General features: G+C 42.7%; 1 protein-coding gene across 4 annotated transcripts in view; it reads left to right on the forward strand.

Annotated features, from left to right (window-relative positions):
- The first annotated feature begins 271 nt into the window (after positions 1–271).
- Positions 272–23,606, forward strand: part of UBE2F (ubiquitin conjugating enzyme E2 F (putative)) — a 127,942-nt gene continuing 104,607 nt past the window's right edge. For 3 of the 4 annotated variants that reach the window (XM_038420930.2, XM_043505706.1, XM_043505707.1), the window contains exons 1-3: positions 272–423; positions 3,794–3,927; positions 22,211–22,240. In XM_038420930.2, coding sequence (XP_038276858.1) covers positions 3,810–3,927; positions 22,211–22,240 — 148 coding nt within the window. In that variant the 5' untranslated portion in view covers positions 272–423; positions 3,794–3,809. The remainder of the gene's footprint in view (positions 424–3,793; positions 3,928–22,210; positions 22,241–23,606) is intronic. The other variant, XM_043505705.1, reaches the window with a different exon arrangement.

The following is a 23,606-nucleotide window of genomic DNA, read 5'->3' on the forward strand; positions in this document are numbered from 1 at the left end:
AGCTCGCCGAGCAGCCCGGAGTCCCACGGGCCGCGTCTGGCTCCACACGGCCGGGGCTACGCGCTGGGGGCCGGGGCCGGGGCCGGCTCCTCCCCTCAGGGACCCGCGGCGCGCCCGGCGCTGCGCACTGTGACTTCATCCCTCTTCCCGCCCGCGGGGCTGCGAACCGGGCCGCGCTTCACCCCTCTCCCTGGGGGGACACGGGGCCGCGCGCCGGGGGGGGGGGGGGCGGGCGAGGAGCGGGGCCGCGCGCCGGGGGGGGGGCCGCTGGCGCGCGCACGGCGGCTGCTAATAAAGTTGGTGTTGAACGCGCGGCCCCGCCCCCCACTTCCGGGAGCGCCGGGCCGCGGGGCGGGGCCGCGCCGCGCCGGGCAGGCCGGGATGGTGGGGGCCGCTGCAGCCGGGACCTGACTCGGTGCCCAGGTGAGTCCGCCCGGCCCGGCCCGGCCCGGCGCCAGCGCGCACCCCTCCCCCCAGAGACACAGCGCGACCGACCGAGGGACGCCGGCCCCCTTCCTCCCCCCCCCACCGGGGGACGCCGGCCCCTTCCCCCCTTGCTGCCCCCCACCAGGGGGACAGGCCGGGGGACGCCGGCCCCTTCCCTTCCTCCCTCCCCCCCCGCCGGGGAGCGCCGGCCCCCTTCCCTTCCTCCCTCCCTCCCCCCCCGCCGGCCCCCTTCCCTTCCTCCCTCCCCCCCCCACCGGGGGGCGCCGGCCCCTTCCCTTCCTCCCTCCCCCCCCCTTCCCTTCCTCCCTCCCTCCCTCCCCCCCCACCGGGGGGCGCCGGCCCCCTTCCCTTCCTCCCTCCCCCCCCCCACCGGGGGGCGCCGGCCCCTTCCCTTCCTCCCTCCCCCCCCGCCGGGGAGCGCCGGCCCCCTTCCCTTCCTTCCTCCCTCCCTCCCCCCCACCGGGGGGCGCCGGCCCCCTTTCTTTCCTTGCCCCCCCCCATTGGGACAGCTGGATGCTGCCCCCTCCGCAACCCCAGCCCCTTTTCCTACCCTCCCCTTCGCCCCGCCCATGGTTGGACTTTGCCTCCCCTTCCCGCCCCTCCCAAAGGGACAGACGCTGCCCCCTTTTATCTCCCCTCGCCCTGGGGACAGACTGACTGACACTGGCATCCCCCCAACCTCTGGGGACCGACTGACACAGTTAATTAGGAGCACCTCGGTGTAGACAAATCCTGAATCTGCCAACTTACCTGAGCGCCCAGCTACTACCTGCCCTGTTTCATTTACTCATCTCCCCGTGTCTTCTCTCCCACAACCACTGATCATTTTGGAACCTCGCAAATGATTAAATTAACACGTTTTGGGGGCTCTTCTGTCCTCTGTTCCTGCCAAATAAATTCTGGGCTGTCCCCATGCCGCCATCTTCTACTCCGCCCCCCAGTTAACAAATTCTGAACGCTTCCTGCGCTGCCCCCGTTAGTGCAGTCTGGGGGACGTTAATGCCCAGATTCGCAAAGGCATTTAGGAGCTTACTTCCCATTGAAATCAATGAAAGTTAGGCACCTAAACACCTTTGAGGATCTGGGCCTTATTCTTGTCCAGGATCTGAGGGGACAGGAGCTACTCTTCCCCATGTGGTCATTCTGTTCTTTGTTCTCCCATCCCTCTGGGAAAAGTAGTAGGTGCTCCAGCTTTTCCATTCTTCGCTCTCACTCCTTGTTAGAGTAGTAGTGCCTGTGCCATTCATTCCTTGTTCTTCCGCTCCTCTTCCCTGGGCTGCTCTCTGGTCCTTTCTCCTTCCTCCAGAGAGGAGGAATTGGTGGTTTCCCATCCTAGCTTGGCTAACTTTGCCAAGCAAGATTTATATTTCCCCTAGGTAAGTGGATATTTCAGGATCAGATTTAGAGGCTACTACACCAAGTGCATTCAAGCTCTTTGCATTTTTTTATCAGTATAATATTCCACAAATATTGTTTGTGATTGTTTGTAACTCTGTTATTCAGTTCTTTACTATGTTTTGTTCTTTTCAACATTTCCGTTTTTTTCTTGTTTAATGCCTTCATTTCCCTTTCCGTGTCTCTTCATTACCTAATTAATGCAATGGCATTTTAAGTTTCTAAAATTTGGCATGTAAATCATAGCCTGGATCCATGCTGCTAGAATTTTGGAAAATAACTGCTTTTACATGTGCACTATCTAGATTTGCAGGCCTAAAATTTTTCCCTGGCTGTCTATCATGTAGTATAAATGGATGTGGTAAGAAAGTGAAATCGCTGGTGCAGCAATCTGGCAAATTTTACTTCACTGCTTGTCCCCAAGAATGGAGCATACAGGTACAGAGCTGAAGTCTACACAGCAAAATCTCTCATCAAGTCCCTCATGTTATATTTTGATTAATGTTGCCTTACTGGCCTCCTTGATACCTACGTTGGCTCTATTTTTGTTCTGACCACATTACCTAGCCTATGAATCCCTCAAGTGGCTCACCCTTTTTCACTGTAAATTCATGATCTTTAAGGCCCTACTTAACTATGCCTCTTCCTGTTTTTCTAGTTTTAACTCAATTTGCTAACTTGTATGAAATGGCAAACTGCTTTGCCTTCACTAGAATTTTATCTTGAGATAATCTAAGTAAAGTTACTAATGTAAGAGCACATCCTTTTTCCTCCAGTGAAGTCAAAAATCTTACAGCACGCAGTTTCCCCAGGTTTCTTTGGTCCTGGCCTACCAAAGAGCAATTTTCTCTAGAACTACCAGTGGTCTTGCATAAGTGCCTTCTAGCTATTTGGCATATTGATTAGGTTTTGTGTTTGTAATTTTCAAGCATTGACCTTTATATGCCTTTATACAATGGAGGCCCGTAGTGGTGTATCACAGAAATCTTCACTAATTCCTTTAAGGGAAGACTGATGTAACAAAATGATCACTTCTTATCTTAGGCGCTGTGGCTGGGCCTCTTTATCTATCCAGGTGCTTAAGGTTTGTCTATGCTATGGAGACTATGCCAGAATAGCTGTAGCCGTAGCTATAGTATCAATACACCTGGCATGACAGAAGGGGTTTTCCAACAGTATAGGATCACCACTTCCCTGAGCGATGGTAGCCAGACCAATGGAAGCATTCTTCCATTGTCATAGCTGAAGCTATACAGCGGGTGAGGTCAGCATAGTTGCATCGTGCAGGGATGTGTTGTGTTTATTCCCTCCACGCCCCTGCCCAACGTAGCTATGTCAGCCTACCTTCTAAGGGCTTGTCTACACTGGCAATTAACAGCGCTGCAACTTTCTTGCTCAGGGGTGTGAAAAAACACACCCCCGCCAGTGTAAACAGTGCCTCAGCGCTGGGAGCCGCGCCCCTTCTTGAGGTGAGTTTTTTAGAGCACTGGGAGAGCTCTCTCCCAGCACTGTGCTGCAACCACACAAGTTTGTTTTTTCACACCCCTGAGTGAGAAAGTTGCAGTGCTGTAAAGTGGCAGTGTAGACAAGGCCTTAGTATTTACACCTGAAATTGTCTCAAGTTGTCCTGAGCACTGTAGTGAAGTCAACCTAAGTCTCTATGTAGATTGTGCTACGTCAATGGAACAGTTCTTCTGTCACCTAGCTACCACCTCTCTGGGAGGTGGGTTAACTATACACTGACAGGAGAACCCATCTTGTCAGCATAGGTAACATCTACACTGAAGCACTACAACCGTCCAGCTATGCTGCTGTAGCTTTTCAAGTGTAGACAAGCAGTCAGTAGGATACCCCTTGGCTCTACATTTAGTTGTAACTTTTGACTATTTTGTGACTTTATCTGGCACTTTGAACTGTAGTGACTAATCTTATTTTGACGCCTGCGTTCTAGGTTGAAGATAGCAGTAATGCTAACGTTGGCAAGCAAACTGAAGCGGGATGATGGTGTCAAAGGGCCCCGTACATCCAACCCAGCTTCTGATTCTACTCGGAGAGTGTCTATTAGAGATAAATTGCTTGTTAAAGGTAATTGATCCTTATGTTTAAAAGATTTGCTGTCCCATTAAATATAGTTAGTTCATCAACTAACGATACTAAATGTTGTACGCAAGAGTTTATATCAATGTTTTTAAAAGGGCTTCCTTATGTCACAAGGGTGTTGTGAAGTTAAATACATTAAAGATCGTGAGAGACAAGATGGGTGAGGTAATATCTTTTATTGGGCCAACTTTTGTTGGTGAGAGAGACAAGCATACAACAATTAAAGATTTTAAGCACTTTGAGATCTACTGATGAAAAGTGCTATATAAGAGCTATGTATTAATACTACTATTACTGTTATAGACACATATTACTGTGTGCTATATATTATATAAGCAGTAATCTCCAGATCTGAGATACAGCCACTGCAGTGTTGAGTTCAAACTTTGCGTTACTAGTAGCCACATAGGTGCAAGTAATGCAAGAATAATAATAATCTGTAAATAGAACATTCTTTTATATTATTTAGTGCTAAAGTCCTGTGTTTGACATCGCAGTCAAATAATCAATTGTGATTATATGGTGATATTAGTATTACTGAATAAACTGGACAAGAAGATCAAGTTGATTAGATTGGAAAATATTTCTGTTAACAGAAATATAGGTAACTGGCTGTGACAGGAAAGCAAGTTCTGAAAGGAAGTGACGGATGGAGGTAATTCTCAGTGACGTCTGAACTATGATTAAATGAAATCTTTGAACGTTAATATTTTTGAAATGAAAAAGAAATAGCCAGTTCAACAGATGATAATGCTGCTGCCTATTTTGGGTTAACAGAAAGTTGTGGGTAAGAAATGTGGATTTAAAAAAAAAAATTTCAGCAGCTCATCTTACTGATCTCTTATAGAAGGGCTTTTGTAGACTGCAGCGAGCTGGGTATCAGTCTGTGGGAAGATCCCCTAGTTTCTGCAGATTTCTGCTGCAACAGACTACAAATTTTGCAGCAATTCTGTGTAAATGGGGAAAAAAGGCAGTGGCCAGTGAACTAAATATGAAAATGAATAATAAAATCAGTATAGCATTTTGATACTAAAATTATACAATTTTCCTGCTGCCAGATCTTATGTGGTACAGGATATTGCATTTTAAATCTCAAAGCACTAGGCATTTTTAGAGTAGGATGTAGCTTAACTCCTCTTTTCCCCATCCTTGCAACTCTACACAGCTTTTCACTACCCCGTGTGTTCCACTGCATATAATAATGGATAAACTGGTTAGGTTGATGTTTTTGCTAAAAACGATTAGCAATGAAATTATCAATGTTGACCTGTAAGTTGTCATAGTGAAGTTTCGTGGTCTGTTCAAATGCAACAGTTCATATTTCTCAGTCCCACTGTTTCAGGATTACTTGAAAGTGACCTCAATGCATCAGTTTGTGTTCATTTTTTGTTGGGCATGTTACTTCCCAGCCATAGTGCTAGAAACCTGTGTTTTAAAACGAAAACTTAGATTCTGTCACACAACAGCACAGCAGGGAATATATTTGTTGTAGATTTTGCATCCTCCTGTAGGCCACATTCAGATTCTCCTCACATCTTATCTTCCTTCATTTGTGTAGCCATGTAGGGGGAAGATTTCAATTCAAGTTACAGATGCTTGTGACTTCACTGTTCAGGTCTCTCAAAAAAGCTTGCCAAGAGCTTCTAGCTGAAACAGTTAAAGTATGGATTTATGATTTGATTTGCAGTTTAGCTTTAAGCATGCTTATATGTGCCTTGTGTGTTAAAAGAAAATGGTGATGCAGTATAAAGCAGTGGTTCTCAAAGCCAATCCGCCGCTTGTTCAGGGAAAGCCGCTGGCGGGCTGAACCGGTTTGTTTACCTGCCGCGTCCGCTGGCCGCGGTTTGCCGCTCCAGGCCAACGGGGGCTGCGGGAAGGGCAGCCAGCACATCCCTTGGTCGACGCCGCTTTCCGCAGCCCCCATTGGCCTGGAGCGGTGAACCGCAGCCAGTGGGAGCTGCGATCGGCCGAACCTGTGGACTCGGCAGGTAAACAAATGGTCCGGCCCGCCAGGGGCTTTCCCTGAACAAGCGGCAGACTGGTTTTGAGAACCACTGGTGTAAAGTACATTCTAATCACTGCTTATAATACAAAATATTTAAACATCTATCAGACGAATTTTCATAGTACCCTTAATAATGGCAACAATGTTCTTTAATTACAAAAATGTAGACATATATATTCAAATTCTTTCGCCTGCACTCAATGGGAAAGTGGTATAAAGATATAGCGATTGCTATAACCATCACTAGCAAACTTTAGTAGACTAAAAGTTAGACAAGTTAGAAATCCCAAACTGACAATTAAAATTAGAACTGAAAGCAACAAGCAGACAAATCTCAACCAGAGCAACCAATTATTAAATAAAATGAGCCTTATGTCATGACCAGAGTTGAACTGGTCCAGAGGGAGAAATTCTAGGGGATGGACCTGCTGGCAATCAAGGGAACTGACATCAGAACAAACAAGCTGATTTAACTATTGCTGTGGGTACAGGTGGAGAGGGAGTTTCAGGTAATTGGGTCCTGGAAAATTTGAGTCTTAAAAGATATCTCACTAGCACACTAATTGCACAGGTCTTGTCTAAATTAGGTACATTTCTGGAAAGTTTCCCACTGTTAACATTAATTCAGCTGAATGGGTGTTAGTGTTATGAGCCCTAGTGTAGATGGGGTTTCAGCTCCTCATGTAGTTTTCACAACCTGTTGTTTAGACCTGCAGGGAGCAAATTTTAATTGACAGGGAACTGATAAATTGTGTTGGCAGCCAAAAGCCTGTATACACTAGGGCTTCTAACATTGCAAACAACAGTTCAGCTGAACCATGTGAGCAATGGTGAGACATTCTTCAAAACTCTTTCTATTTTAGAGGGGACAATCATCCTGTACTCAACTTCAGGCAGCTGCATTATGCACAAGCCAAAGCTTGAATTTTATAGGGAGCCCTAAGTAGAAACAATTACCTTAATTTATTTAGCCTGGAGGTTTTCCATTTATGGATGGCTGTTGCACAGTATGTCAGGAAGGAGTGATCAGTCTCCTGGGAATTGTGTACATTAAAGGCAGTGATCCAATTGTTTTTTTACTTTAGGTATTGTCTGCAGTGCAAGAAATAAATACTCCCTGTTCCCAAAGAGTGTCAGCAAGGGGTGATGTTGAACCAGTGCTAAAACATGATTTAGCTATGAGTGTAGTTAGGCAGGAACAAGCAATATTCAGCACCATTTTTCCTTGTCTATACATAGAATCATAGAATATCAAGGTTGGAAGGGACCTCAGGAGGTCATCTAGTCCAACCCCCTGCTCAAAGCAGGAGCAACACCAACTCAATCACCTCAGCCAGGGCTTTGTCCAGCCTGGCTTTAAAAACCTCAAAGGAAGGAGATTCCACCACCTCGCTAGGTAACGCATTCCAGTGCTTCACCACCCTCCTAGTGAAAAAGTTTTTCCTAATAGCCAACCTAAACCTCTCCCACTGCAACTTGAGACCATTACTCCTTGTTCTGTCATCTGCTACTGCTGAGAACAGTCTAGATCCATTCTCTTTGGAACCCCCTTTCAGGTAGTTGAAAGCAGCTATCAAATCCCCCCCTCATTGTTCTCTTCTGCAGACTAAATAATCCCAGTTCCCTCAGCCTCTCCTTATTAGTCATTTGTTCCAGTCCCCTAATCATTTTTGTTGCTCTCTGCTGGACGTTTTCCAATTTTTCCACATCCTCCTTGTAGTGTGGGGCCCAAAACTGGACACACTACTCCAGATGAGGCCTCACCAATGTCGAGTAGAGGGGAACGATCACATCCCTCAATCTCCTGGTAGTGCCCCTACTTATAGAGCCCAAAATACCGTTAGCCTTCTTGGCAACAAGGGCACGCTGTTGACTCATATCCAGCTTCTTGTCCACTGTAACCCCTAGGTACATGTAGCTGAACCAGTTTTAAACACAATTTAACTGTATCTGTTACCTGTTGCTGACATTTCTTGTCAGTAACAGTTATGTTTTGTAGTGCAGACAAGGCCTCAAAATCCACGAGTAGTGATGACTCCAACAGGATACTTTACAGTCTGGGTAGTTTGGTGATAGGTGGGCATTCCTTTAATTGATGCAGATAGTCTCAGCCCATTCTACTAGATGTTTTACACTTTCAACAAGATATCACTTCAGTCTTGACATGATAATCACAGCCAGTTCATTTTCATGTAGGTGTCTATTTTGGCCAGGCTTTGGGGAAGGAATGAAACAGTAGAATCTGTGTTTGGTGAAAGAAGTGGAACTGGATATCGTTAACATACTAATCGCACTGCAGCCTAAAAAAATCTAGCTATCAGCCAGCTGTCACAAATAACCCAGATGCCATTTTGACCATCGGAAATAGATTGGGACATAGCCATCTTAACCTCCGATATCGACCAGTGCATCCAAGAACAACTACCTAGTTGATAAGAATAATTCTGCTAAAATAATCAGAAGTGATATTTAAGTTATTAGATGTTAAGGTTACTACCTCATTCATATGCTGTCTTCAAACTCATTAAGACCTCATCCAGACTAGAAAAAAGATGATCATTTAAAGCCACGCTGTCTGGAATGTTTAAGTGCTTTTTAAAATGTTGTTTACACTTAGTGTAAACTGCGCCTGGAACCCCTGCTCCTGCCTGCCCTCTGCTGTCCCATCCAACTCCCCCTCTCCTTCCTGACTGCCCCCCCAAGGACTCCTGCCCCCATTCAACCCCCCCTGTTCCCTGCCCTCTGATTGCCCCAATCTCTATCCACACCCCTGACCACCATTCAGAACACCCCTGCTCCCTATCCAACCTCCCCTGCTCCCTCCGTGCTGCCTGGAGCACTGGTGACTGGCAGCGCTATAGCCATGCCGCTCAGAGCACCAGGACAGGCAGCCATGCTGCCTGGCTAGAGCCAGCCACACCACCGCGCAGCACAGAGCACTGGGTCAGGCCGCAGCTCGCAGCTGTGCTGCCCGCCAAGAGTGCGCTGTCTGGCAAGAGCTCGCAGCCCCACCGCCGAGAGCATTGCGCCGGCGGTGCAGTGAGCTGAGACTACGGAGGAGGGGGAACAGCAGGGGAGGGGCTGGAAGCTCAGGGGCCAGGCAGGAGGGTCCTGCGGGTCAGATGTGTCCTGAGGGCCGTAGTTTGCCAACCTCTGTTCTAGCTGTGTACTGCAGTGGTGCCTGCTGCATTTATCACCTCCTGGTGTAGGAAAGTGTCCTACCGCAGAGGAAGAAATAAGGCTGCCATCCCTAGAAACCTTTGGGAGAGGATTGCAATATACCTCCATGGAAGTTTCATCACGATCTCTCAGAATTCAAGGAAGAGACGTGTGCACGTAAACTGTTCCACATGGCCCGTCCTGCCTAACTCTATAGGTGAATGAAAAGAAGATAGCAACTGTGTCTCGTTGTACCGCTACTTCTTCTAGTATGAGAAAATTAATGAAAAGTCAAAAGCTGCGTCCTGCTAATGGCGGGTGCCGTTCTTGTCATGGAAAATTTGTCTACATGCTTACCCAAGGTTCCTTCACCTACATGGGGCTCGTTCGTGCTCAATTGGCAGGAGTGGTAAAACCTGTGATAGAGTCAAAAACAGGTCCTGTCCGTTATAATCCTCCTTTTTCTCCTCATCTGCCACTACCACCTCCTTGTTGTTCTCAGCAGTAGCCTGTGACTCTGGCTCCTTGGAGGTATCCACAGTCATGTGCGGGGTGGTAATAGGATCACAGAATCATAGAATATCAGGGTTGGAAGGGACCTCAGGAGGTCATCTAGTCCAACCCACTGCTCAAAGCAGGACCAATCCCCAACTAAATCATTCCAGCCAGGGCTTTGTCAAGCCTGACCTTAAAAACTTCAAAGGAAGAAGATTCCACCACCTCCCTAGGTAACGCATTCCAGTGTTTCACCACCCTCCTAGTGAAAAAGTTTTTCCTAATAGCCAACCTAAACCTCCGCCACTGCAACTTGAGACCATTACTCCACGTTCTGTCATCTGCTACCACTGAGAACAGTCTAGATCCATCCTCTTTGGAACCCCCTTTCAGGTAGGTGAAAGCAGCTATCAAATCCCCCCTCATTCTTCTCTTCTGCAGACTAAACAATCCCAGTTCCCTCAGCCTCTCCTCATAAGTCACATGTTCCAGTCCCCTAATCATTTTGGTTGCCCTCCGCTGGACTCTTTCCAATTTTTCCACATCCTCCTTGTAGTGCGGGGCCCAAAACTGGACACACTACTCCAGATGAGGCCTCACCAGTGTTGAATAGAGGGGAACGATCACGTCCCTTGATCTGCTGGCAATGCCCCTCCTTATACATCCCAAAATGCCATTGGCCTTCTTAGCAACAAGGGCACACTGTTGACTCATATCCAGCTTCTCGTCCACTGTAACCCCTAGGTCCTTTTCTCCAGAACTGCTGCCTAGCCATTCGGTCCCTAGTCTGTAGCGGTGCATGGGATTCTTCTTTCCTAAGTGGAGGACTCTGCACTTGTCCTTGTTGAACCTCATCAGATTTCTTTTGGCCCAATCCTCGAATTTTCTAGGTCCCTCGGTATCCTATCCCTACCCTCCAGCTTATCTGCCTCTCCTCCCAGTTTAGTGTCATCTGCAAACTTGCTGAGGGTGCAATCCACACCATCCTCCAGATCATTAATGAAGATATTGAACAAAACCAGCCCGAGGACCAACCCTTGGGGCACTCCACTCGATCCCGGCTGCCAACTAGACATAGAGCCACTGATCACTACCCGTTGAGCCAGACAATCTAGCCAGCTTTCTATCCACCTTATCATCCATTCATCCAGCCCATACTTCAACTTACTGGCAAGAATATTGTGGGAGACTGTGTCAAAAGCTTTGCTAAAGTCAAGGAACAACACGTCCACTGCTTTCCCCTCATCCACAGAGCCAGTTATCTCGTCATAGAAGGCAATTAGATTAGTCAGGCATGACTTGCCCTTGGTAAATCCATGCTGACTGTTCCTGATCATTTTCTTCTCCTCTAAGTGCTTCAGAATTGATTCCTTGAGGACCTGCTCCATGATTTTTCCAGGGACTGAGGTGAAGCTAAATGGCCTGTAGTTCCCAGGATCCTCCTCCCTCCTTTTTTTAAAGATGGGCACTACATTAGCCTTTTCCCAGTCGTCCAGGACCTCCCCCAGTTGCCATGAGTTTTCAAAGATAATGGCCAATGGCTCAGCAATCCCATCCGCCAACTCCTTCAGCACTCTCGGATGCAGCGCATCCAGCCCCATGGACTTGTGCTCATTCAGCTTTTCTAAATAGTCCCGAACCACTTCTTTCTCCACAAAGGGCTGGTCACATCCTCCCCATGCTATGCTGCCCAGTGCAGCAGTCTGGGAGCTGACCTTGTTTGTGAAGACAGAGGCAAAAAAAGCATTGAGTACATTAGCTTTTTCCACATCCTCTGTCACTAGGTGGCCTCCGCTACCCAACTCCTTCTAAAAGCGGCAGGTCTGCGGTTGGGCACCAGATCAACCGTTGGCTTCTCTGGCCTTCTGTGCCTGCAGTAGTTCCTTTGCTTTCACATGGCACTGCTGCTGGTCCCTGTCAAACTCCTTCTCTTGGCATCACCCAAGCAATCTGCTCATAGATGTTGACATTTCTATGGCTGGTTCTGACCTGTGCCTGCACAGCCTCTTCTCCCCACAGGCCCAGGAGATCCAGTATCTCCTGTCTGCTCCAGGCAGGAGCAGATCTGGAGCATGATCAGCTGGGCAGATATGCACAACACTGGGGAGCAGATAGAGGTATGCTCACCAAGCTGGACAACCAAAAACAGAGAAAAGGCATTGGACAGTGTCGGGCATTGTGGGACAGCTGCTGGAGGACTGTTAGGGTTGATGTAAGTAATGCAATGTTTACACTCAAGGTGTGTTGACCTCTGTGCCACAAAGGGAGGTGGTGTTACTATGTCTTTGAAATGGGTCACTTATATCGTGGGAGACATTTAAATGTAGAGATGTGCATAACTAGGACTACGTAAAGCAGCTTATGTCGATCTAACTTTGTAGTATAGACCAGGCCACATACTCTTGCACCTTCTATTTAGCTACCTGTGTGCTGTTCTCTCCATCTGTTCCTTGAAACTGACATACTGTGGGCACTGGCTAGTTTTCAGAGACTGGAAACATGGCATTTATAACTTTTCCTGTTCAGGTTTTTGAAAGCCATCAACTTCAGCTGAAAGAGAGAATTCACTTTTTGGAGTTACCATATTTTCATTCTTTGAAGACCAGCTTTTGCGTGAGTCATGACTGCTGATAGTGCCTGATTGTTCAAGATGGTCAGTGCCTCACAGGACTGGGTCAAAGACAGATGGTTCTTGAATGACTGAAAGAGGCCAGGGGACTGCAAGCAAAAATACTAATGAGAATTAAATTTTATAATAAAGTAAAATTTATTAAAAAAAAATTACATGCCAAAGTGTCAGTGACAAAAGTATAATGTGTATGCTTATGGGATCATAGATGCACTTTATTCAGCTGCATTTTTTTTGAAAAAAGAAAAGGAGTACTTGTGGCACTTTAGAGACAAATTTATTTGAGCATAAGCTTTCGTGAGCCACAGCTCACTTCATCGGATGCATTCAGTGGAAAATACAGTGGGGAGATTTATATACATAGAGAACATGAAACAATGGGTGTTACCATACACATTGTAACGAGAGTGATCACTTAAGGTGAGCTATTACCAGCAGGAGAGCGGGGGGGGAAACCTTTTGTAGTGATGATCTAGGTGGGCCATTTCCAGCAGTTGACAAGAACATCTGAGGCACAGTGGGGCTTGGAAGGGGGGGAATAAAAATGGGGAAATAGTTTTACTTTGTGTAATGACCCATCCATTCCCAGTCTCTATTCAAGCCTAATTTAATTGTATCCAGTTTGCAAATTAATTCCAATTCAGCAGTCTCTCATTGGAGTCTGTTTTTCAACAATTTCTATCCCACCATCAACCTCAGCCTCGACCAGTCCGTACAAGAGATCCACTTCCTGGACGCTATGATGCTAATAAGCGATGGTCACATAAACACCAACCTACTGACCGCTATTTCCACCTTCATGCCTCCAGCTTTCATCCAGACCACACCACACGATCCATTGTCTACAGCCAAGCTCTATGATACAACCGCATTTGCTTCAACCCCTCAGGCAGAGACAAACACCTACAAGATCTCTATCAAGCATTCTTACAACTACAATACCCACCTGCTGAAGTGAAGAAACAGATTGACAGATCCAGAAGAGTACCCAGAAGTCACCTACTACAGGACAGGCCCAACAAAGAAAATAACAGAACGCCACTAGCCATCACCTTCAGCCCCCAACTAAAACCTCTCCAACGCATCATCGAGGATCTACAACCTATCCTGAAGGACGACCCATCACTCTCACAGATCTTGGGAGACAGGCTAGTCCTTGCTTACAGACAGCCCCCCCAATCTGAAGCAAATACTCACCAGCAACCACACAACAGAACCACTAACCCAGGAACCTATCCTTGCAACAAAGCCCATTGCCAACTGTGTCTACATATCTATTCAGGGGACACCATCATAGGGCCTAATCACATAAGCCACACAATCAGAGGCTCGTTCACCTTCACATTTACCAATGTGATATACGCCATCATGTGCCAGCAATGCCCCTTTGCCATGTACATTGGTCAAACTGGACAATCTCTACGTAAAAGAGTAAATGGACACAAATCAGACGTCAAGAATTATAACATTTAAAAACCAGTTGGAGAAACCTCCAATATCTCTGGTCACTCGATTACAACCTAAAAGTGGCAATTCTTCAACAAAAAAAACTTCAAAAACAGACTCCAACGAGAGACTGCTGAATTGGAATTAATTTGCAAACTGGATACAATTAACTTAGGCTTGAATAGAGACTGGGAGTGGATGGGTCATTACACAAAGTAAAACTATTTCCCCATGTTTATTCCCCCACTCCATCCCCCACTGTTCCTCAGATGTTCTTGTGAACTGCTGAAAATGGCGCACCTTGATTATCACTACAAAAGGTTTCTCTCCCCCCCCCACCTTTTGCTGGTAATAACTCACCTTAAGTGATAATTCTCTTGTTGCAGTGTGTATGGTAACACCCATTGTTTCATGTTCTCTATGTATATAAATCTTCCCCACTTTTTTTTCCACTGAATGCATCCGCTGAAGAGAGCTGTAGCTCACGAAAGCTTATACTCAAATACATTTGTTAGTCTCTAAGGTGTCACAAGTACTCCTTTTCTTTTTGTGAATACAGACTAACACGGCTGCTACTCTGAAACCTGTCATTTTTTTGGAAGTACATCACAATATTACTTTTCATCACACGTGTTCTCGTATATTTCATTCTGTTGAAGAGATATTGGCAGCTTGAAATCTAGTCAAATGTTTAAAAAGGAGAACTATTAGTTCTAAGTACTATTCCTGCCCCATAGGCATCCTGGTGATTTTTGTGGTTCTACAACCAGATTATTTATTTATTGGTCTGTTCTGTTACTTTGTGAAAGACTCCCAAAACTGGGAAGTGAAAGAGAAAGTGCAGGTAAATGCACTATGTGAATAAACTGGGAAAAACAGAGGAATTAGTTTTTACTCTAATCTTTTAGTTACAGTAATCCTACTTTTTTCAGAGTAGCAGCCGTGTTAGTCTGTATTCGCAAAAAGAAAAGGAGTACTTGTGGCACCTTAGAGACTAACAAATTTATTAGAGCGTAAGCTTTCGTGAGCTACAGCTCACTTCATCGGAAGTGAGCTGTAGCTCACGAAAGCTTATGCTCTAATAAATTTGTTAGTCTCTAAGGTGCCACAAGTACTCCTTTTCTTTTTAGTAATCCTACTTGTTACTCCTAACAATAGTAAGCAAGAAGATCAAAGGGTATGATTGAAAGAGAGAAAAATAATTTACATTTCCATAACTTTGTCCATCTAAGGATTGAAAAAAAGTTAAATTATGAATTCATATATCTGTTATGTTCACAACAGGCCTATTTCTGAAATGGTCACATAAGGCATTGCATGCTGAAAAGGGAATATATTTTTATGGATTCATAGCATCAGCTTACAGTGAAATGGTGCTTATTTGTGAAGAAAGATGAGCTTCAGGGTAAATTAAAGATCGACATTTAATGATGGAAAGCGAAAATGGAATTACATGAAAGTATGCAACAAATACAGTAAAACCCACATAAATTAGTTATGATAAGAGGAATTGGAAGAAATCCAAAGGAAAGTATTGTCAAGACTTTCTAGTGTTTAACTTACAAAGGAGAGATTTGCTCTGATACATTGCCCAATTTTAATTTTAGTCCTTATTTGTACCTAATTTTCATGTGTGCATCTCTGTGGCACAAGTAAAGTGACTTGTGCAAGGTTGCATATTGTTTTTTTTTTTCTGGATTAGAGAGAGATTGATTTCTCGCTTCCATTCCTTTGCATTGTTAGCCTGCACGATTTATTTCACTTAGTGCTGCTAGTTTTCTGATAATTCAATAGGCTACTTTTATATTGCATATAGACTAAGTGTGTGGTTTGACAACATTCTCTTTCAGGTAAGCATTTGGAAGAGGAAGGAATAAAGTATACATCTTTCACTCTAATTAAAAATGGGTAGTATTGGACAAAATCTTTTTCAGACTTTACAAGTTCTCTTCATTTGTAATACCAACCCACAATTTAATTATACAGCTTGGAGGGAGCAAAACATCCATCTGCCTTGAATAATAGACTTGATACAGTTTTTAGTAAGAAGAATGAAAATGGAAATGTCAGTGTTCTGTTACTGGAACTGGGATATGGAAAGTGGAGATAAATGTCAAGATACATATCTTGAACTCAGGCAGGATCAAAAGATGTACAAAACCAAATTCACTTTCCCTATATGGTCTAATAAAGGGGAATGGAGGGGAATCTCATCATATGTAATTTTGTTCTGAATGTAGTAATTTTGCAGGCTCCATTCTGAGCTTCATGCTCCTGCATATGTCAATCAAGATTATGCTTTGTGTTCATATCGATACCATTGGGGAATTTTTATGGTGGGGAAGGAAGAATTTACTAGTTAAAAAACCCTGCTTTTATGACTGAATTTAATCATGTTTAACTTGGTTTTTTTTTTCACATTTGTTATTGCTCTAAATTGTTTAAAGAAGATTCATCAATTTGGAATTGACTCTGAAGAAGAGTTAATGGTAGATTCAGTTTCAGATTCCAGAACTACCGCTCAGTTATTGTTCCCCGCGGCTCTATTCCAACCAATTTTTGTGATTGTAGAATCATGTTCCAATTTTTGAAATGTTTTCCACTTCCGTTGTGTGAAAGACCTATGCAAACAGGAAAACATTGTACTATGCATGGAAGACAGTGAAAAGGACTAAAGCAAAAGTAAACAAACTGAGAAATGGAGAGAGATTTCTCTCCAGTGTTTGTCATGTGCCACGTCTTGGAGAGAGCCCTTACATTTAATGTCACAAAACTTACTTTCCTTAAAGAGTCATTGTCTGATCGGTTTAGGTTCAGTACCAAAAATGTATGTAAAAGCCTAAAGTCAATAGAAATATTTTTGTGAAATCTAAAAAAGAAAATTATATATTTTAGGTTAAGATTTAAACATCTGTTCTGCATTGTGGGAAGCTCATATATAACAGTAGTTGATACTTGTAACAGTACATATATATTTTCAGATTTTTAAAAGGGGGATTTTGAATTATAGTAATATCTGCTTCTACTGTGTGAGGCCTTGTATTTTGAAGAGTACGCTCTCCACAAATGAAATTGGTTTGAATGGCCAGCTAGTTGCAATGTATATATGTAGATCATCAATACAGTAGTAAAACATCAGCAGAGTTCTAGTGGTATTTTTAAGGTTTTGGTTAAAGTATTGATTATTCTTGTATTATGCTTACAGCAAAGTAGGAGACATTTAACGAAATGAGGGTTTAACTTCTGATTATGCTGTACTTTGATCAGGAAGTTGGTTACATGCTACTATAGTGTATGGCATTTAGCCTAACTGAATCATCAACTTCAGATGCATACTGCTTATAGTAACCTGTCCCACCTGATAAGTTTGACAAATACTTCAGTATTTAGCCTTAAAACAGATAAATTTTTAAATTAATTTACAGTAATTTATCGCTTAGCTGTACATTATTAATGTAAATATCAAGTTGGAAGGGTTTCTTAAAGTAGAGGTCAGTGTGATACATGAAGTTTGTGTAACCAGAGCACGGTAAATGTCTTCTTTGCCACTGTTAGATCTCACAGTTGAGGTTTAGCAATCTACTTGTATTTTCCCTTTTGTCATTCCTATAAATTACTACACTGACTTTGATAATTAGATCAGTGGTTCCCAAACTTCTGTATTGGTGACCCCTTTCACGCAGCAAACCTGAGTGCAACCCCCCCTATAAATTAAAAACTTTTTTTATATTTAAAATATTATAAATAGGGCCCTACCAAATTCATGGTCCATTTTGGTCAATTTCGGTCATAGGATTTTAAAAATTGTAAATTTCATGATTTCAGCTCTTTGAACCTGAATTTTCATAGTGGTGTAATTGTGGGGGTGGTCACAAGGCTATTGTAGGCAGGGTTGTAATGCTGCTACCCTTACTTCTGAGGAGCTGCTGCTGTTGGCAGTGCTGCCTTCAGAGCTGGGCAGCTGGAGAGTAATGCCTAACCTGTCCTGGCTGGAGTAATTATCCCTATGGTAACTTTTAAAAAATATATATTATATCTAGGTTTTTTGTTCCAGCTGGTGGCGCATATCTGCACATAACAAAATTTATTCCGCACATGGGTGGAAAAAATTAGAGGGAACACTGGTCTTGTTCCACCTCACAGCACATACCTTTGAGGAATGCAGTTGCCATTGGGATTCTCCTGTGCCTTCTTTCCTGTAAACTCAGTGTCTGGTTCTTTCCACAAAGTAATTCTTAGTAAATAGCTATGGTCTCATTGATACCCATAAAATCAGGATTATGATTATAGAATAATCGAATCATCCAAAGTAATCACCTGCTGCAACAACATTGACTTTTGTAAGACTGCATTTGCACTGTATTGTGCTCAGAAATGTAATTATCTGCATACTAAAGTGTAATGTATACTTCCCTGTGCCTTTCCTGTGAAGGCTTAAAGAAAAATAAAAGCCCTCTTACATAGCAGGGAGACACATTTTTGGGTTGTGGGAGGCTTACTCGTTCATAAACCCATAATGAATGTCTGAACATAACTAGAGAGACAAGGTGGGTGAGATGCTATCTTTTATTGGGCCAACTTCTGTAGGTGAAAGAGACAAGCTTTTGAGCCACACAGAGCTCTTTGACTCTTGTCTCTCTCATATCCTGGGACCAACACAGCTACAGCAACACTGCAATGAACATAACTAGAAGTCCTAAGAATTTTGTCCACAGAAGAACCACTAGTAGAGTTTTAGAATTGCATCAGTTCACAATTTAAATGGTGTAGTTTAAGGATCTGTTTTCATTATACTGTGAAAACACATTAATCTAATCCAGTTCCCAGTATTTAAAGAGTTACAAGGATGAATTTGGTCTAACGACTGATAAATATTAAACTCTCAAAGCTCTATTCTGAGAATAATTTCTACCATGAAATGACAGAAAATACCTTACAGGAAATGGAGGGTGAAAAGCCCAATTTTAATATTTATTGTAGTAAAGCCCACATGTGTTGGAAATAGCCCTTAAATGTCACAAAACTTACTTTTCCTTAGAGCCACTATCAGATCAATTTAGATTCTGAACTAAAAAGTTTCTAAAAGTTTAAAGCCAATAGAAATATTTTTGTGAAATCTAAAAATGAAAATTGTATATTTGGATTTGGATTTAAACTTCTTTCCTGCATTGTTGACAGACAAATATATAACTATTGTGCTAGTTAGTGAGTGAGTCAGAAAATGAAGCTGTGATAATTAGTCTGTTTTATTACCTTTCCTGGATGAAATTAAAAAAGCATTGATTTATTTTTTTTAAAAATGTATATTTTTAATATTTAAAAGATTTGCTGAAAAACCAGAAATCTTGTGGAAAGGAGTAAATATAAATAAAATTGAAAACAAGGCAGCTGTGCTGAGACTTTGGCTTTATACAGAGTGCGTGGGATGGAAGGGTGAAAAAATTGCTGTACTTTTTTTTTCCATCTGACCAACAGAGATTGCTGCACCAAATACTGTCATTGGCCTGTCTGCCTCTTCCTGGGGTATTCTTCACTCCTCCTACTGCTGGCTTCCACCAGCAAGGCAGCAGACAACGTGGCAGCAGCTTTGGGGGAAAAATGGTTTGATGGAGAAGATGAAAAGGGACATCTGTGTTGGGTGAGGGGAGAGCATAGGGGCCACAACAAACAAAGCGAAGAGAAGGTGCAAAAGGAAAAAGGAACTGGAAGGGGGAAATTTACGAAAGGGGTGTGACGGAAGGATCCCTGTATTCACATGCTAGACTATTGTAATAATCTTTGTACAAACTTTGCCTTATTAGTTTTCTAACGATACCTCACAACTTGCTGGTCAATGATATCATGGTGAAATGTACTGTATGTAGCAACATTATATGTAAAGTTATGAATGCCCCTGTGTGATAATGATGGCACATGTTCAAACTGTGACTAGGCAAAGTTGTTAAACAAGTCTATTTTAAATAAAGGAATGTGTGTTGACCTCATTTTACATATAAATAGTAAACAAGATTCTTGAGACAGGAAGAGGCGGAAGTGGCAGGAGACAAGGGAAATCTGCATTTCAGCATACACGGGAGAAGAAAGAGCATGGAGGCACCTTCACTGTTGGATTCTGTTGCCTTCTTTTCTGTTTGAATAAATTTTGCTTTGGGGGGTAATCCTCAGAAGAAGCCATTGTAAAGGGTGACTGGATTATAAAAGTGAGGGGCAAAAACACCCAAAGGCATCTCTCTCTGTGTATGTCTCCTCTCTCTCTCTCCCTCCCTTTCTCCCTCCCATATAAGACAACAAAGAAACCAGTCCTATGACTCTGGGGGAGATCCTGACATGGGAATTTGGTCAGCCCTATTGCTGGGAACATGTGGTAAGGATTTTGCCTCAAATCAAGTCCCACTTGTAAAATTTTAGCTCCTAAAAAGAGTTTTATCTTTTTCTCTTGTAACCATTTCTGGTTTTAATATCTTAAGCTTGTACTCACTCAAAACCGTTCTTTGTAGTTACATAAACATATTTTATTTTTAGTCTAAAGTAATCCTGTAATCCTTAAACTGAACTGTTTGCTAACTCCAGTTAAAGCAGAAAACTGTTGAATGTTGACTTATTAGGTCCATCGGACCTCTAATATCTGAACAGCCCAAGAGAGGGTTGGACAGTGCAGGACACAAATTATTGGGAAAATTCGGGACTAGTAGTGTGTTGGGGTCACTCTGCAAGTAGTAATCTAGGCTGTTGGAAGCCAGAGTATGACTGGTGTGTTGCTGACAGGCTGCTGGCATCACAGTGGCTGGACCAGGGCTGCAGCTCTACATAGGCACACAGGGTGTAACCTGCATACTGTTAAGCTGGTTATGAGCAGCCCTTGTTGGGAGGTACAACAGCAAAGCATTGTGAGGCATCCAAGGTTGCAGGACAGGTGGTGTTTACACCCTAGATATGACAAGGGGATAAACATAGGAAGCTGTTGAGGGAAGAGGTTTAACTGGCTGGTTTCAGTCACACCTGATGCAGTATCAGGCTACGAGGCTTCCCCCAAAAATACAAGATAGAGAGGATCTAGGCAGGTTTGGCCGTTTCCTGGGGGAAAAAAAGTAGTTTGGGGTGGACACTGATAAGTACAGGGTTAAACCCAGGTTAAACTGGGAAAAATGATTGCACCAGTGTCCAACAAGTTCAGCAAGCCCAGAACAAATCTTTTCAAACTTTGGATGCCTCTGTTCAAAAGTCAGGAATTGGCTCGGTCTATCAGCTACATCAAAGTTGGTCGTCTGCTGCAGAATGCTGCATGGTCAAATGGATCTGGATTGGTAATCTGTAATTCTGCATGCTTCTGATTGCTTAATGCTTCAAGCCTACAACTCTGCATTATTGTCATTTTCAATTAATCAGATGTTTTCAACTTTTGTTTATATAATACTGAAAACTGAACTACGAGTTGAGGTATAACTTCCTTGAGGAAAATACCAAACCAAAATCTATACTGACATTCTGTATTATAATTACCGTATATATATTAGTGTTATGCCCACTGCAGTTTTTTATTTGTACAACCCTAAATTAAACTACGAATCTACTGTCTTATGTAACCACAATTTAAATATGTAATTAAAACTAAGTGTAATGTTATATGCCTTAGTGAAACAGAGTTTTTAAAATAGAAAATGTCTTAAACTTGGAGTAACTAGTTTTTCCTGGAGCAGTAAAAACCATGATTTTACCTGCTAGTAACATGTACCATGCCATTCCTGGATCCAGGGGAGCATAGAGCTTAATGTGGAAGCCTTCAAAATGTCAAATAAGTAACTAACACTTAGAGCATTTATCCAGTCTCTGAATATTTGGGGTTTTCCCATCACTGATGTGACATGTATTTTTATTTTGTGGAGAGTGAGGTTTGCTGTGCATATGTTTTTGTAGCTATGCATTTTTATGCCAAGCATTGTATACTGATAAAATACACCGAGGAGATAAGTTAGGTTTGAGAGCAAGGTTGGTCTGGTAGGTTAAGAGCTCCTTAAAAATGGCCTAAAAATTATAATTTAACTGCAAGCCAATAGAATGACATGACATTATTATTATTATTTATTATTTTATTTTTGCTGCTAGTAATGTTTTTTCCTCAACTGTTAGGCTTAAACACAATAAGCCTAACAATGTTTACTTTTTGGTGATAACTTAAAACTCCCCCACTAGTAGGTCCTATGAACCCTGAATGTGGAGCTTTATGCTCCCAAAGACATTCTTCCCCAGACACACCCTGTCTTAAAAAGACCTGGTCTCTCAGCCCTTGCCCTAAGCATCTATCCTTTTGTATGAGGAAAAGTTAAACTTGGCGATGAACATATAACAAGAATTTCCAGAAGAAGTGTGGTTTAAGGAGGGATTTGAAGAGGAGATGTCTTTAATACAGTAAATGATATCTTTAAAGCAGTAAAAGAGTTTGTTTAAACTGAGCACATCTGTCCATTCAGACCTTTTTATTTTTACAGGCAACATGAAGCCAGCATTAACAGTAATCTTTCTTTTCTTTTTAACAGAGGTTGCAGAACTTGAAGTTAATTTACCTTGTAAGTATGGTGTTCAATATTATGCATTTTAAGAAAAAGAATAAAGAGTATGGAGACTGCTTGCTTGTTTTCTGATTGATAATTTTGAGCACTGTGACATCCTTTTTAAGCGTTCACTGGATTGGCAATGTATATATCTCTTCTAGGGGTTAAGTTATCACAAAGCAATTATTAACCTCCCTTGGTAACTATTTTTAATTTATACTACTCTAGATTTGGGGAAATAAAATTCCCTTCTCCAATAATATTCCAGGGATTAAAGGTTTTCAGTTATCTGAATGGAGGGGTACCTCCTCCCTTCTCTCCCTATAGTTTCCAAGATAAGAGCAATTAAATAGTTGTAGTTCATCACTTTCAGGCTGCTGTCACTTAACACAGTCACTAGATTTGAACATTAGGAACACTACTTAAAAATCCTGAGAAGTGAGACCAGCATTTGTGTTCTTACAGGAGCAGGGAATAGTAGGTGCTATTGTGAAAACTAGTACCTGTAAAGCAGATAGTCATGTATTAAATGTGGAAAAATTACACTTGCTGAGTATTGGTTGGGATTTAAAATGCATAGAACCTTGGAAATTCAAAGTTGCTGTTCTCACAGCAGTCATAATTTGGACCCCTTGAGTATCACTATTATTCTGTATTAACATAAGAAGAAGGGCTTGTGCTGTCTTGGAGTAAAACAAAAAGCTGTTTTACCACAGGATGATGAGGCAAGTTTCTAAAGGCTTGTATTTATTATGTAGAATGGGTACACTGAACCATTGCTGGACACTATTGTCCTTGTCTGTGCTTGCAAGGAAAATGGTGTTCAGGTCCATTTCAGAAACCATAGTCAAAAGCAGAGCACTGAACTCCATTTCCAGTTATATTGGCAGATAAACTGTAGTGTAGACAAAGCTAGTGTGACATTTTTCTATACGACAGAAGCTTTTTAAAAAATATCTTTCATGTAGACAAAGCATCTGAGTGGTGCTGCTTAGGTCCCTGACTTGTTACTTTCTCTCTTGTAACGTTTCTGAATCTGGAGCAACTCTTTACCCTCAAATTCAGTCTTCTCTGTGTAAGAGACTACTACTAAAAAGAATTGCCTTCTGATGGCTGGGTGGGAGGAGAAAGGAGGAGAGGCAAAAATTGGTGTTGGCCACTAGGGAATGTGAGAACATGCAAAAGGGGAAGGTAATTGAAAAAGAGAAGGTAAATTAATACTGATATTTCAATATCTCACATTTGCACTGTTTTGTTCAGTTTTACCTAAGTATAGAAGTATTTTGTATTGTGCAAGAGTATGTTCAACTTTATTAATAAAAATACTTATTTTTTTTTGCATGAAGACACTTCATAAGCTGATTAATAATGAACGTCATGT

Source organism: Dermochelys coriacea, chromosome 11 (assembly GCF_009764565.3).
Source record: "Dermochelys coriacea isolate rDerCor1 chromosome 11, rDerCor1.pri.v4, whole genome shotgun sequence".
NCBI classification, from domain to species: domain Eukaryota; kingdom Metazoa; phylum Chordata; order Testudines; family Dermochelyidae; genus Dermochelys; species Dermochelys coriacea.